This window comes from Apteryx mantelli, chromosome 10, assembly GCF_036417845.1.
Source record: "Apteryx mantelli isolate bAptMan1 chromosome 10, bAptMan1.hap1, whole genome shotgun sequence".
Lineage (NCBI taxonomy): Eukaryota > Metazoa > Chordata > Aves > Apterygiformes > Apterygidae > Apteryx > Apteryx mantelli.
This window is the reverse complement of record NC_089987.1, coordinates 11,598,773-11,616,168: the sequence shown is the minus strand read 5'-3', so window position 1 is coordinate 11,616,168 and position 17,396 is coordinate 11,598,773. Positions and strand designations below refer to the sequence as shown.

The following is a 17,396-nucleotide window of genomic DNA, read 5'->3' as shown; positions in this document are numbered from 1 at the left end:
GATGGGCATGTCACCTGAAAAGGATATGCAGAAAGGATACAGGAAATTATAAAGGTTGTCAGAAGGGTAAACCAAAGACCATAACATGAATTTCAAAATGTCAGCACCTTCATCTGTGCATGTCCAGGATTAGGGAAAGTTGTCAAGATCAGGCCATTGTGCCACATTCCTTAAATCTGCGCACCACCAGATCACTCACCAGTACACACTGAATCCAGATCAGACACGGTCATTTGATTTTTGTCAAAGTAGCCAGACTTTATGATAAGGAGCTTATACCAGCTTCACATTTTTACATTATTGTGCAAGAACAGATGGTACCTCATCTGGCACAAGGTTCAGTGACACAGTTACTTCCTTGGAAATGGTCACCTCCTCGTTACCAGTAGAATGTCTTTGTACCAGTTCAACACTTCACAACATTTGGCTGTCTTGCTTTATTCAACACTAGGCACCGCAAAACTGGTCGAACCACAGCCACACACACTCCCTGTTATAACCACTGAAGAAAAGTGTCAAATTGCCAAAGAGTCATAGTATAATCTGGATTTCATATGCACTATACTCAGCAAAATGAAGGAGGCTAACAAATGCAATGCATTAAAACAGAAAGTTACATATTTATCCACTGAACATTAACATTTTAAAGTGACAGTTCCACTCATGGGAAAAGGAAAGACTAAAGTGAAGTTTATGATGTACTTCAATTATTTTAAGAAATGAAAACATTACAACCTTAGTATGAGCAGCAGAATTGCCAAATAAACATAATTAACAATCATTTCAACACGTTTTAGAAACTATTACCTTTTACTTTCTCCCTTTAAATGATCCTTGAAGATACTGCTCACTGATCAATGACTTCCTCCTCCACAAAGATGTTCCAACATGTGTTGAGAGTTGGGGACGTTAGTACCATCTCTAGAGCATGGAGTTTGCCTACAGGGATAATGTAAGTCAGCTTTATTGCAATACTGAATGGTTCTCTAAGGTTTTCTTTTTATTGTTCTTATTTTACATCCTATATTTATAAGCAGAAATCTATTTATGAGATGGACTTTATGAATGAATCTGGTAGAGAATGAATCTCCACAGAATGATGATCTTAATTTTACCCTCCTTTGCAGAGACCAAGAACTTTAAGCCATTCCAATCCCAGATGCACACTTATTCTGAGGCTGGGTGAGGTATTGTGGAAGGCCCTGAAGGCCAGAACTGCCTTCCAGAAATAGCAAGACCTTTTAAGAAGGTTGTTCCACTACATTCATAAAACAGAAGCAAGGTATCATGGTGAAAACAAAACTTTAATTCTCCAAATATTTCTGGGAGTGAGTAGTAGAGTCATGCTCTCAGTTCAATTAGTATAAAACCTTTAAAAATGAATTAAGAAACAGCTTCATTTTCTCCATAAATTACCACATTTCAAACCTATCTTCATTTATTTTGAGAAATTACAGCTTGATGAAATGATATCAATTCTGGCACTTAGAGGTGATACTACTAAAAGCATAACTCTGATTCTGTTGCAGAACCAGTAAGATTAATAAAAAGAAAACCTTAGAAATGCACAAAAAATATTGAACAGAAGCTGCCTTACCTTTTACAAAAAGGCAGACTCCAAGCTCTCAGGTGGTACTGAAGTTACCATTCCCACACATGTTGGGACATCTTGTAGAACAGGAAGTCTAATCATGGACCTATTAAAGAAAGAACAACAATATAATTTATCTTTCTGCTGAAATGCTTACTAGTTATGTTTATTTGGCAACACTGCTGCTGATACTAAGATGGGAAAGTATTCCCACCTTTTTTGAAATGAAATAATTAAATGTAAATAACATTTGATTGCCTTATAATGTTTCAACACGATCAGTAAGTTGCAATACAAAATAACTTATTCTCTACTGAACATGCACAATAAACTCCTTTTCTTTTCCTATCTCAAGATAATAAACTAAATGATCAAGCGTATGGGCATTGATATAAAGATTGAGAACAGTGCACACTTTCTAATCTAAATACATTTCAAGAAAATTGCTCATGTTAGTGGAAAAAACTACCTACTGCTGCACTCACTAAGATAAGTTACAAAACAATTTCAGATGTCAAAATTTAGATACAAATTTTACATCTGCCATGTCTCTGCAAGTGACATACTTAAGTTTATACGAACTGTAAAATAGTCCACATACCTGGCATGCACAATAACTTGCAATTCATATTATACAACACCCAACACAATTTCTTTTTCTGAGAAGAAGCAACTAGCATCAAAGAAAATACCCCTCTAAATATAGCTCAGGTGGACTGAGCATGAGCAACTTCCCAAAGCTATGCTTCAGGAGAACAAGCATTTCATCGGCTGATTTGCAAATGTCAGAACTACCTCCAAAAACAAGCGAGAGTTATGCCCACAGATATTTAAGGAGGCTGTCACGACAGAAAGATGCTGGTGGAAAACTGATATGGAAAGGAGTATTTCAGTTTGAAGACAAATCAACTCAAGGATAAAAAGTTAAAAGTCAATAATGAAAACAATGAAGTCATGTCAACAAAAAGTGCAGTAAAAACAAAAAATTATGTTCACAGGCAATCTGATGGCTCAAAACTTCAGAACTCTCAACAACTGTAAACCAAGCAGCTATAAAAACCCTCTAAAGTAAACCAACCACAGAAATAAGTACACTTTTTGTTAGAACTGCTCTGTATTTGAAGGAGCAATGATCAATAGTACAGTTTCATCTCATTCAGACATGAATGCAACTGTCGACAAACAGGCAGATGAAACAGGGATGAGAAAATGACTCTATTATTAAATAGTAACAAATGCTTTAAACAGAGGCTCTGAAATCTATTGGCCTGGTTCCATGAGGAGTATTCCAGTCAGTTCTTAGGTAGTTTAGCAACATAAAGTGCTCTCTAGAGTATTCAAATTATTTATTTAAAATACATACATATGCATATAATTGGGCTGCCACTATGATACCGTATAGTAGATTCAATATACTTCAGAATACAGAAACACATAAGTTATGCATTTTTATAGTAGACATGCAATTCAAATGTGACTTAATAAGGAAATAATATAATCACACAGAACAACCATCAGCATTTTATCAGGCAGAATTAAAAAATATATAACATGTGCAATAACAAAAAATAACAAAAAACCTATATATTCTGTTGAAAATTATAACAATTTATGTTATGAAACCCTACAACTGTTACAGTGACATGTAAAAGTTACAGTGGCTTAACTCTACCAGTCGAGCTACTCTGAAGCCATTTTAAGAATAACTGTAGGCATCTTAATTCCTGGACTAGGAGAATTTGGATGCATCCAAAAAATGCATTTTCAAATTTCATGATAATTGGTCTGAACCTCTGTATGTCTTCTTGCCTAAAAATCTATTTGGAAGAAGCAAGAGAATCCTGTAGTAATTTTGTGTGATAGGAAATATCACAGGTGTATGTTATTTTGTCAGTGTAAGAGACTTTTTTCAAAGGAAAATTGTAACAATGCCAGATAACCAACATAAATACAATATCTCAGAAAAACATACGTACTAGAGAGAAATTAGTTTCCTAATACAGACATAAAAATAATTTTGAATGAATGTAGAATAAAAAAAGAAATCATTGATGATTCTCCAATACATTTTTCTCACACATATTTAAGTAAAAATAATTTGAAAATACAAGATGGGACAGTTGAAATGGATTCAATATGGCTAAACCAGTTCTTCATTTCTTGGAATGCCACATTTTTAATTATTCCATTCAGCCAGTGCTCTACAACAATAAAAACTGAAGTAGAAAAATTGGTGAGAAACACTGAAAGTGAAAAGAAAGAGAGAAAGAAACAATCTAAGTCAAGGAATACAGTATGCCAATATTATGTTTCATTACTCTAAGACAGTTAATTTATGGTTAAGGATCTCCACAAGTCGTGACGTTTTAGGGATAGCCAAATAAAAGCAAAATGACATTATCTGGTTGGAGAGGATATCAGTTAGAATTAAAACAAAGCTGTGGGAATTAATATCCTGCTGCAGATTCGAAGCTTGTGAAGATATCATGCTCTGCTGAAAACAAAATCAGAACCAAAGTTTTTGGAACAGCTAATAGAGTTGTACAGACCACCAACTCTCAGTAAAAAAGATTTCTCAGTGAAGGACATAACACTGTCCTGAACAGAACATTAAAAACAAACCTATGTAAGAAAAGTAAAATTCATCCTACTGTACCATGTTGAGTGACAACACCAACAAAAGGCAAAATTGAGGATAATCAGCAGGGCTTCTGAACATAAAAAAAATGTATTATATTATGAGAATGCATTTTCCCAAATTATTAAAACACAAAAAAATGTGGATTGTTACAAAATGTACAGGATAGACTCGCAGTTGGGTAAAGAATAAGGTTAATGACTTATTTCTCTATTAGGATAATAATTTAACATATTTTTTGCTCATCTTGCTGTATGCAATTCTGACAGTTACTTTTTGTTAACAAAGTTTTACAGTATTTTTACCCTCTTTTACATCTCTTCCCATTTTCCACAGATTTAATCATCAGGCAGAGCCACATTTTGTGCCACCTTTCATTAATAGTAAATATAAGATATAATATAGCCTAATTCTTATCTACTCTCAAAAACAATGCTGTAATTAAAGTAATTCCTGAGCCAAGGAGTTTCTATTTTCCCAAGACAGATACAAATCAGAAAACTTTCGCTCTTAAAACAACCTGCTAAGCCATATTGTTGGTTTATCACTGTTATTTTGGTAAACAAGAGAACTCAAAATGTCAAAAACAAGCTTCTAAAACCTAATGAAGCTAATGCAGAGGTCTTATGCACCAAAAATTAGCTTAAGAATGAATTAAAATGAAACAAACAACTACAAATGATCCAGGTTATTTTTCCTGTTTCTTTTCCCCTGTACAAACAGATGAAAAAGCTAGGATTTTTTAGCATTATTTATTAAGCACTTTAAGAACTATTGCAAGGATCTAATCAGTTTATCCTGCCCTGTAAAAGAAATACTACCCATATATATATCATACATATAATGGAGTGAAAGATCTATAAAGTTTTAAAAGTTTGTACACACATCAACGTGCACGTGCATGAAGAATGTCAATTTTTGCCTCCCGAGTCCCCAGAAAGAGAAAAAACAGTCTTACAACTCTTTGTGTATGTGTCATTGTGCGGTGCTGTGTTGTCTTGTAGAAAGATCGGGGTTTAAAGTTTTATGATCCTGAATGGAATAGCAACAGAAATACATTGTCTGCTAAAAAACATCCACTCTTGATTTTTGCATCAAAGAAGAATCTAAAACAGTTGCAACCCTGTCTTCCTACATGAACAAACAGCAATGATTACCAACCAAAGATGACTAGATATAAAATTGGATAAAAAAGCATGTGGGAAATGGGTCAATATCTTTGCATGAATTACCTTTCAGTTGCTTCTTCCATTTAAAAGGATCAATAACAATATTACTCATTTGGATTTAAAATAAACTTTGGATGATAATACTGCCAAGTTATTGTAGAGATAAGAACGTACAACACATTAAGAAACCTCTTTTGCTATAACTTTGAGGCATTTGGCTGGTGGTTACTGCCGAAGACTGAATAGCATCTGCTCTCACTTTAGCAGTTTATATTCTGACTCTGGTGAATGGAAGCACAATCTCTGAAACAGCCTTTGGGGAACACTACTGAGTTGCTTGACAGAGCTCTTACTCAGAAAAGAGAGAAGGAGATTAATATTACAGAAAACCTGAAAGATCTCACTCCTCAGAAAGGAGAGAACAGCAGTTTCCTAATACTGTACATACCGCAAATCTCTCTTTTACTAAAACATTAAAAATGTGCCCTAAAACTAAAGTGATTAAATAGGAATAGTTTTAAAGGTAGACAATAAGGCCTGCTTAAGTGATAGGTAAATTAAAGTGAGAAGAAACAATGTGTTTTATCTCACTTGTCAACAGGCGTGACAAAAACAGAAGAATGAGGACTCGCATAACATACTTTCTTTTTCCTAGTGTGCTTGAGAAGGTCATGGTCTCCTTTGCTTAGTCCTGGTGTCTAGGCACAGCAACACATGGTAAGTCAGACTGAGTTTTGTCGTGATCTTACAATGTCATTATTTTAAGTGCCCAGTAGCACAAACTGCTACGTTTGTGTGTGGTCCTATGCAATCAACCAATCTGACCACACACAGTGAAAACCAAGCTTCTAAAGCTTCCAAATCAGCTGCAGGAATTCTCTCCTCAAGAGCCATAGATCCCAGATAGTAGCCACTAGTGAACCCCACAGCCACTTTCAAAACTATAAAAGGCTTCATATAAAGCCAAAATAAAGCCCTAAAAGTGGCTGCAGGAGATCACTAGGAGTGGCCGCTCTTTTGGATTCACTGCTTTTGAGAAGTAAATCCCTGCAGCTGCTTTTAAAAGCTTTGAAAGTTTCATTTCAATTATCAAAGCCAATAAAGCTTCAAAAACAGCCATAGGGATTTGTTCCTCAGAGGAGCAAACCCCAAAAGGCAATGATGAATAGTGTGGTGGGTTCTGTGGCTCTTAAAGTATGTACAGATTCCTGTGAGTCCTACACTTGTAATTAGAGCTCCATGTTGTGCAGCAATTGTTACACCCAGACAGTTCATTAAGGCTTATATGGCAAATTCATTACTGATTTCCCATTCTTTTTAACAGTTTTAGGTCTATTTCCTTTCTGTTTTCTTACACCTGCATAAACTACTATGTGAGCATCCCACACAACAGTTTTTCAAAAGCCTTTCATTAAAAGCTTTCTGGCTTCCTATCTCAGATGGTGGTAGCCATCTCGCAAAATGCTGCATGAAGGTTTTCTCAGACTAATGCCACATAACGCCATCACACCATTGCAACATGATAACTATAGCATGCAAAACAATTCATCTTTCAGAATGGCCCCAACTTAAAAGAGGACCAATCAAAATAAAAAGTAAGGTTGGATAGTCAATGAAGAACTTTGCCTGCAATTGCAATATAAAAGGGCTTCCATTAGTTCAATGAACATAAACACAAATAACATTTCAGGAGTACCTACATGACTTAACAACCTAACTGCACTGATTTTTAACAAGATTTTGGTCATATATTTAAAATTATGAGGACAATTAATTCCCTAAAAAATTACACAAATATAAATACTGGCATAAGTACAGTTCTAGAAAAATGTGATGTATGTTCCTAAACTCTTAGAGCTTTGTATCTTAAGACTTTGATGTCTTTGAAAATATTACCAAAATTATTATGAAATAGATACATTTTGGAAAAAGAATATATAGTACATTAATGAAGTATGTCATATAAAATACATTCTGAGGACACTTATTAATTCTAAAACATCACTAATTTTGACTAGTTTTTTTTTCTTCTAAAATTTTTAACTTCCATTTTCAAATGGTGGTATAAATAAATACACCTATTTGAAAAAATGCTACAAAAAATCAGTATGAACTTAAACAGATGCAGGTATTAAAACTGAATTACTAGTTTGTACGGGGAAAAAATTTTGACAGACAACTTCAGCATTCTGTTAAACCTTATTCACAGGTGTCCTCTGTGACCTGAACTACTTACTTTACCTCTTTGTTTCAATCTTCACACATGTAAAACATGAAGGTGGATTGTAAGAAATAATTAATGTTTGCAAAGAGCTTTGAGATCCTTGGATATAAAAAGCATGGGAAAAACATGAAGTAGAAGAGTACTAAAATATTATTTTGTTCCAATTTGAGATAGCTAAGTTACTTTTACCACAAAAGCCTTGAATGTTTATTAATACAAGATTATGTAATAAAATTCTTAAAGAACCTTACTTACAACAATTGTAAGTGCTTAGCATATTCTGTTACTCAGAACTGCATAACTCCAAAGGAAACACTATCAAAAGGAAAGGCTATGTTTCTCACCCATTTCAAGTATGCGCTTATGTAGAGGTATAGCAGCAAGAAAGGGTTCATCTTTACAGGACTGTATCTGGGTTCCAACCAAGTCAGAGTTGGTAGCCATAATTCGGGCACTTTCTTCACTTAGATTAACACCAGCCATAGAGGCAACATCATTGATGTCATCATCATCTCTATAATGGAAATACAAATAAAAAATAATTCAGCATGTGATATATTCATTTTATATATTAACTGCTTCTCCAAATGTAATTATCATGCAATATGCCTGGTGGCTGGGCCAACTTGAGGCACAACGATCAAGGTCTCCACTGTCATAGAAAATATTCCAGGATTCAAAAATAACAAAATATTTCTCTGATCATATTAGGAAATCCTCAGAAGCAGGGCAATTTGTCTCTAACAGAAGGAATGACAGAGGTGTCTTCTCATCTGAAAGTCAGTGATAGGAATTACACCAGGATGGTCAGAAAACTAAGGGCAATAATCACCAATAAATACAGACCAAACAGCATCCACCTATTCTCTGTACACTGAAAACTGCAAGTGAAATGGTAAAGTAAATAAAAAGCCCACAGGTATTAAAAGCAAAAACATGAATTTGGACTCTTTCATTATTTCACAAGTTCCTTTCAAAAGGGGCACAAAAGCATTTTCAGCAATAGTCAGGAAGATTTTTTGACCTGATGAGTTCATAGGTAAGTTTGGTTTGTAAGTGTGGTTTGAATATACACTGGTATTTTCTTTGACAACATATAAAAATCAGTTGAGCATGCCAAAGTTTTAGAAAAATGAGCTGCATTTGAGAAGATGATAGCAGCATTTCCCAAGCCACTGTTTGCCCTGCAATACCCTTCCTAATTGCTTGAGGAAAGTGTTGACAACTTCCAGTTTCAAAAGACAGATCACACCTGTATCTCCTAAGCATCTCTTATCTCCTACCTCTGTGACGTATGACTCATAACTGTGGAAGCAACTATCTGTTCTTAACACATTCCATTGAGTAGATATTACTGACACGAACATTGCATTTCAGCATATTCTAGGAGTACATTACATAACCTTTAGGAATATATGTATGGAAAAGATCCACGTAGATCCAAATCCAGACTCCTGCTATTGCATAAAACAATGTAATAAAAGCTTATTTAAAAGATCTACAAAAAAGTTATTACATATATGCCCTCCTATGCACCCTAGAATACTTTCTATCACCTTATAACAAGTTTAAGGCCTACAGTAAAAAACAAAAGCTACAAGTACAGTGTGGGAGCAAAAGAGAGAGAAATCTAGATATTAGTAATTTAGGTCCTCCCTGTCCTTTCATACGCTCCTTGACGTGTGCAGTAGAGTATCCTCTTTTGGTGGAAGACTTCTGTGGTTTGTTAGATACTGGTTTTGATTTCTTTCACAAGAGGGTTAAGAAATTAAGAAAGGCTTTTTGTCTGTATAATTCTGGAGAAATGTGCTGAACATTTGAGGCAGAAGATGGCAAATTTTACGCTGATTGTCAGAAAAAGTCCAGTCTCCTATACAAATGAGCTTTTATTATTTTTCATGAGTGCTAGTGATCTGACTGCAGAATATAGCAACAGTGCAGTAATTTGATTCCTTCTCTAGGAATGAAGTTCCTAAAGATGGTGTCACACAACTGATCTTCTACTCCGACAGTGTTCATGCTGCATTCAAAGCATCTTCATTTTTACGTTTCACACAGCACATACACAATACTCTTAAGAGGGTCATGTAAGCTTTCATGAAGAAACTGGGCTACTGTGTATTCAGTGCATAGATGAACAAGCTACCCTTTGACCTCGTCCAACCAGTCGTGAAAATGGCCCCAAAATGACAGTTGATAAACGCATTTGGCCACATAACAATGAGTGCTGACTTAAATAGTAACAGGTTCAAAAGATTCTAACAACAATTGAAAAATAGGAACTAAAATTGAAAAAAATTTAAAAAATAAAGTTTAAGTTAAAAAACTTAACACTCGAAATTGAACTAGCATCGTCCCAAGTAATCTAACCCACCTAGCAGCGTGAGAGCCTGTGCACACCTTCCTGTTGAGGGCACCTGAGCAGAATTCTTCAAAGGACCTTGGTAAAAAATTAACCGAGTAGGATGGTTGTGTGCTCTTCTCTACATACAGTCACCATGATCTCACTTGCTTTAGCAAGCATTTATAACACAGTTATGCACAATCTGACTAGCAATACGTAATATATTATCCCTTCCCTATTTCCAGATTAGGTTGCCAGGATCTGCACATTGAGGTATTTTCATCTCCATCAAGCAATCATCCATACAAAAAACAAGATAGCATTCTTCACTTCTTCCCAAATTTACCATCTGACAGGCTCTGTGTACAGAGCTACAAAAAGTCATTATTCCCTGCTCATTACAGTAACTGTGGCATCTTGCCACATGAACTTAAAAACCATTTTATTCCTCTTTCTGAAGTCACAGTGAGCTAATCCACTATTTAAAATATTTTGTTTTTAAAATATTCTGCTAATAAATGAATTATCAGTAAAAAGTACAATGAAATCAATGCAAATTTTAACAAAAGTTTGTACTTCTTAGCTGTGCTTTTAGTTAATAGCTGAAGAAAGTACAACCAATTTTTTACCTTTCTTCTGCTCAGCATTTTAGCTTTTTGGGGAGAGGGGAAGAGAGGTAAGGATCTGCAGCCACATGTTATATATAAACAAACGTCATCTGCAGTAAAGCACATATTTTTTCTCTGGGCACAAAATAGAATTTCAAGTAAATTATCAAAATCAATGCAACAGCATTTACAAATAAGACCATCACTCTAAGTCCTGGACAGAATAATTTACTTCCATCTTACATCAGAAATTTATTATCTGTGGGTACATCTATTTTTTTCCTCTAAGTTACAGGGAAGATGGATAGGAAATATTTTAAATCATAGCTAGGATTACAAATTTTCCAGTCTGATGGCAACATCTCTATTAATATATCCATTTTAGCTTTGAAGAACTGTAACATGGAAAAGAGGGTGGCTTTGGATACCGAAACACAGACACAAATTTTTATATAAAGGGCCTGGCATCCTTGCCAAATAATTTCCTATAAAAGTCAACTTTTAACTTCAGATCAGTGAGTTTTTACAAGTCACTCTGTGGAACAAAGATGCCATCCAGTGGTAGGTTAGATTGATGATTACCGTTTATCTTCCCCTTTTCATCCAAGCACACTGAGTTTAACCATCTTATGTTTCTTTGTGTATATTACTGTGTTCATTCTAATTATGTTGTCTTAGTAATTATTTCTATTTTTACTGTATTAAATACTGAATCTTATGGCATCTCCCAATATGCATATTATTTATAAGAAGAAGGCATGTGTGCTGAAACTGTTTCCAAATGCAAGCTTCATCTTAAAATAGTCTAACAGTTCATTCTTCCTCCTGTATTCAACCTCTTACAGCCGCTCCCCCTCTCTTCTTGATTAAAAGCATTTGTGCAACTACAAAAACCACTTACTTCAAAATAACATTCAAAAAGGGAAAAAATAAGGTATTTGCAGTTCATGCAACATGCTTCAAAGATTTTGTTTAAACCAAGACAAACCATTCTAAAAACTGGGAGCGTTTCCTTTACGCACCTCTTCAGAACAAACATCCTTAACTGCATGTTTGCATAATATTTCCCCCTCCCCCCAGCTTTTTACAAGATTTGAACCCATATATTTAAATCCGCAATACTGAATTGCTCCCAGCTGAGCGGCAAGAATACATACTGACAGAAGAATATTATTTTCTGTATGGGACCAGATGACAGAGACTGGCATAAAACATGCTCTACCAGCAGGCTATACAATGGAGACAGCATTATACTGTTGATGCCCATCTCTCAAAGGTGAACTTTCAAGTTACTATGGCAAAGTCACTACGCATATGCAAGACACTAAGCAAGCTTATGAATTCTGCAAATCACAAGATCAGAGATCAACTACAGTATTTTGCATATAAATTGTCACTTAAAATTACTGTAACAGCCAATACTGCATTACATCAATTCTGTTTATGTAAATTTATTAGAATGCTTATTCTTATTTTCAAAGGTTTAGTCTGAAGATTTCTCCCTCATACTGCTTTGTCATACGATTCATTCACAAAGTCTATGTTGGATCTTACCACTAATAAAGATAAGCAAAAAAGGGATGACTGAAGACACCACATTTATGTTCAACATTTTTCTTTATTTTGAAAAACACGGAAGAAGCTCATGCTTATCTTATAGCTTAAAGTATCTATTTGGAAAAACACAGAAACTGAAAGTTAAAGCTTAGTGTTTAAAATCATATACAATTTTGAGATTAAAACTTTAAAGTTATCCATTTAACATCTACATCAGCTTTCCACCTTTCCAAAAAACCCAGGATGTTTTACATGTTATTAACATGCTTCATTTATGTTATGTTTGTTTTGCATTATGAATTATGTTATTAACCATTTATGTTAAAAAAAAGAATAAAAGATAGCAAATTCAGAATGCCTGTCTTTTGGCTATTCTAGCATAGAAGTCTGAAAATAGAAAAACAGTTAATTGTTGCTTGTTCACAGGTAAACTCTACTTTAAAATGTTGCATGTCAGCAGCATAAAATATGAATATTAAAATAAGCTTCAAATAATCTCAGTCACTCACTTCAGACACAGATTCTGCAAAAAAACCCATCACACTGGCTGTATACAACTTGATATTGACAGGCTCCCAGGGGTTATATATACACCTTTGAAATACTGCTTCAGGATAAGAAAGTCCCAATGAAAACACAGGAGCATCTGGCTAGCTGCTACACTGTGGCAAACATACCATCATCACACATATTAAGAGGATGGTTCTGTCCACTTCTCACCCCATTTTACACATCGGCAGGCAATGTCACTCGGTCTTACTCAATACAATTAGAAATTGGAGGGATAATACAAGACCCCAAAGGTACCTCTATCCTTGGAGATATTCAAAACTGGACAAGTCTAACGAGACCTGCTCTGAGTCAGTAATTGGACCAGATGACCTCCCAAGGTCCCTTCCAACTGAAATTATTCTACGACTCTATGTTAGGAGGGAGCTTCCTCAGACTGGCCCCAATCTGAATTACGGATAATAAATACTTTGAGTTTGATGTTCTCATCATTGTCAATGACAGATCACACTAGTGGGAGCTCTGAGGTTACTGAACTAGATGGGGATACATACAACAGTTGCAGCCAAATACACGGGCCCCTAACGGACTTCAAGGGCCTTCTGTTACATCCCTCTTTGCTACAGAAAGCGTCAGGTGGACTATGCTATTAATAATAGGGTGCAAATAGAAGTCTGGATCTCTACTGTAAAACAAAAATATTACAAAGAATGGAAATCGTATTTCCATCCTTAGGTATCAACACAGTTGAAAAGTCAACTAAATGGAATGGTCTGTAGTTTCCCCTAAAAAATTTAGCCACAAGACATTTTAATCCCAAAGCAAAATTTCAGGAATAGATCATTTTTATGTTGCAGAAGTGTCAGGGTTCAGAACTCCATGTCACAGAACTGCTACCATAATATCCTGTGAACACAGGCAGGTGGTCTTGTAGTTCAGTAATTAATGCTGACATTAAAGGCTAGGCTACTGTTTGTGAAACTCCTCACTGCTACAATTCTCTCATGTAATTCTTTCCTCTGTTTCCCATAGCCCAGAAGGATACCACAGATTTAAGAATGTGTATTATTAGAGAAGGAAACTGAAAAAATAAAGTTCACATCTCCATTTCTAGTGACCATCAGTTTGCCCACAAGAGTGAAAAGCTAAAGTAAGTTATTTTAAAGAAAGTAGAGTATAAAAATAATGAAACAAATATGCAATAATAAAACACTAAGGGCAAAATAAATTTACACATAACACAACTATTTTTCAAAATTCTTGCTTTGCTTTAGATGCCAGTTTGCCTTCTGGCTAAAAACACATTCTTCACACACGCTGGGAATGTTGAGGAAAACTAGTCAGCATTCAGAGGATTAATACAGATTTCCAGCTCTGTGCCTTTAGGCTTAATAGTCAGACATCTATTTGTCCTCAGGAGAGGTTAGGGGTTGAAATCCAAATATGCAAACAACTGAATTCTTTGTTAAGATATCAAGTAAAGCTTGATCTTTCTGCTGTTTAATAAATCCTTGCAATTTTATGGACTTATTTAAATGCAGCATTGTGTCTTACTATTTTGAAGGAGAAAACAATGCAAGGAAACAAACACATTCATTCTGACGAAAATTTGTTCTCCAGAGGAAAAATGACATACACCCTTGACAGCTTATTTACCAAACTCACTAAAGATTTATTGATTTATCAATCAGTGCCTTGAGCATTTGCTTCTCCCCAAGGGAAAATTAACAATTCCAACTAACCTAATATATTCTATGTATAAACTAAGTGAATGCAAGAATCAATCCTGGCACAGTTTACAACATCCAGTTAAAAAAATTCTGTCCCTTTTGGTGTATGTAAAATTGAAAGCTATACTAACGAAGAATAAATGCTCATGTTGCTTACAAACATAAAAAATACTTATTAAGACAGTACAATTGAACCCAACAGACATTTTAAATCATTTAAACACTCAGTGGGAGGCAAAAGCATTGGAAAATAAAAAATTGAATGATTTTGCTTCTAGATTAATACTAAGTACTACTACTATCAGTCGCAATACTGACATGCCTCAAAGCAGATATATTTCACAAAGAGCTAAAAATTTTCTTTTACTTCACCTGCAAATGTTTAAGCCTGTAAATTAATTACCGGTTTGATGATGTCAGAACAAGAATTCCAGAAGAAAAATATGAAAATCTAGGAATGTACTGTCATTTAGCAAAGTAACAAGAAGAAAAAGAAAATGCTTAAACACAAATAAAATGTACTTACATCATGTGCTTACATTTCCTACCTTAAAAGAAGGTAGGAAAAAGAAAATGTAGTAAATATAAGATTAACTTTTCACTAGGAATAGTAAAAATATTCAAAACATACGTAAAACAAATAATGTCAATAGAGGTTTTGACTACAAAAGAACTGATACAGCAGTTCAATACACCAAAGCTACTGGGTTGAAGCTTTGCAGCACCTGGCCACTACAGAAACCCAAAGACTGCCTCAACCTCTGCTGCCTAAGTAATCCCGTGAAGAACGGATAAAGCAATGGAGATTCTCTCTTCTCTAAAAATAAAACAAACAAACAAAAAACCCCAAAACACCCACCACCAAAACAGTATTTTCTCTAGGCTGATGAGGGGATATCTGCAGCTTAGCTACAGAAGTCTATCTTTCAACAGTCTGCCCTGTTGTCACAATTAGTATCTTCTCAGCAAGATAGGTCCCATAAGAATGTTAATATTTAATACATAAAAACATCTATGTATTTATTAAAACTTAACATACATAACTTCATTTACCAGAAGCTTTATTAAATTCTGCAGAAGTGAAAGCTTTACTAAACATTCAAAACTGCATGTAGAGAAAAATCTTCAAGAAATGTGTCCACCCCCCCTTTCTTTTAATAGAACTAAATAAGAAAATTGTCATCCAATCAAAGCGAGAAAAGCCAGGAATTATTGTAAAATACTGCCCTCTGGTGTTAAGCCTATTCTAAGTTCTATTTTATATTTAAGACCTCCTCCTCCTCCCCAGCCCTCTGCCTTTTTTTTTTTTTTTTTTTTTTTTTTTTTTTTTTTTTTTTTTTTACCTGAAAGAACCACCTCCAGGATCATTCAGCTTGTTTTTCTGATTTGCAGAGACCTGAACACCGAAGCCCCCAGGACTTTTGCTGGCTTGTATTGTTGGTGCCTTCCCTACTGTGCCTGAAAAACACCAAGCAATGTTATTATGAGCTGTCTTAGACAATTTACATCAAAGAACCTTCTGTCCAGGAACTAAATTTAACTGTCTGTAAATTGCAAACAAAAGGAAGTTATTATTTTTAAAGATTACATTGCTGAAGAAGAACAACTTAAAATATAAAATCTGTATTAACGTTACAGTTTGTTAAATATTTACAAAATACAGAAGATTCTAAAACTGAAAACCATTGGCCATAACTGATTATAATACATATAACAGCTATCAACATGTTTGCAATTGCCAGTAAACCACTCTTATATGTAATCTGGACAGCATAAAGAAACAGAATTTGAAAGGTTCTTAATACAGACGTTTTAAGTCACTCAAGTTACTGTGATATTAACTTTTATATTTTCTTACATATTCATTCATTGTTCACTATTGCAGCGAAAAGCATGTATTTTCAGAATTTAAAATATTATTTTTAATACTCTTTACTGTTATATAATATACGTAAAGGAAAATATATTATTGTAAAATTTAAAATAGCCTCCTCTTAAAGGTTGTCTTTTACCTTCTTGTTTTAAAAGTAATTTATGTCTGTATATAAACTTTACAAGTCTATATGCATAAGTAAAAACTGGGATTTCTAAATGAGCCAAAATGTGTTAGACCTTCAGCTTCTTCTGAAAGTAAATCAAAAAATGGATATTTAATTTCTATTAGACATTGGAAAATCTAATAAAAAAATAACAACAATTTTATGCTGCTGATTACTAAATCAACAGATCTGGGTTATCTTCATTATTAGAAAACAGTATATCAGTGTTGGACTCAAAAAGCATTGATAAATGAATCTTCTGGATTAAGTCATCCTTTACTGATTACGTATTTTAAGAACATGTTTACTTGGGTTATGTTTTGTCTGTTTCCTTTAATTCCTACCTATTTTTTGGTATGTGAAAATTAAAACAATATTAATACTTCATTTAAAAGATCTCACCTTTTTCTTGTATATCTCTCAATTAATATTACTGAGAATTACAACACATAGTGCTTGAGACACTTTAAAAAGTACGTGGAGTTATTCTTGCACATCTATGGCTCATTTCTGTATAAATAGTCATGTTATAAACCGTAGTGGAGTTAAGTCATTTTTCTTTCATGAACTCTAAAAACCTAAAATACAATTATCTGAACTAACAAATCCTTTTAATAACATTTCTTTGCTAAAAAAAAAAAAAAAAGTGTTAGCCATGAATGAATCCAGCATTACTTTTTTTTATTTTGAAGTCCTCATCAACCTCATCCCATGCTCTCCAAGCAAAAATAATTTGATAGGCTTTGTTGAATTCTTCAGTCTGTATAAAGAAACTATTGTGTGGATCCCCAACATTAGCAAATCAAAAAATAAGATTTAGGACTTCAGGCTCTAAGCATGGGGAACAAACATTTTGTCATCAGAATATTCAAGGCCCATGAGATGTCCCAAATAGCAATAGTCCAGTACAATCATTTATCTATTCTAGATGAAGTAATCAAAAGCTTTTCTACTAAGTGAGTTGGAAGGGTAGATGATTAATACAA

General features: G+C 34.3%; 1 protein-coding gene across 1 annotated transcript in view; it reads right to left on the bottom strand.

Moving 5' to 3' along the window:
- The window catches only part of LOC106483238 (transcription initiation factor TFIID subunit 4-like), a 153,849-nt gene that overhangs the window by 98,569 nt on the left and 37,884 nt on the right, over window positions 1-17,396 (bottom strand). The window contains exons 9-10 of the mRNA XM_067302494.1: window positions 15,715-15,829; window positions 7,967-8,136 (exon numbers count right to left, since the gene is read on the bottom strand). Coding sequence (XP_067158595.1) covers window positions 7,967-8,136; window positions 15,715-15,829 — 285 coding nt within the window. The remainder of the gene's footprint in view (window positions 1-7,966; window positions 8,137-15,714; window positions 15,830-17,396) is intronic.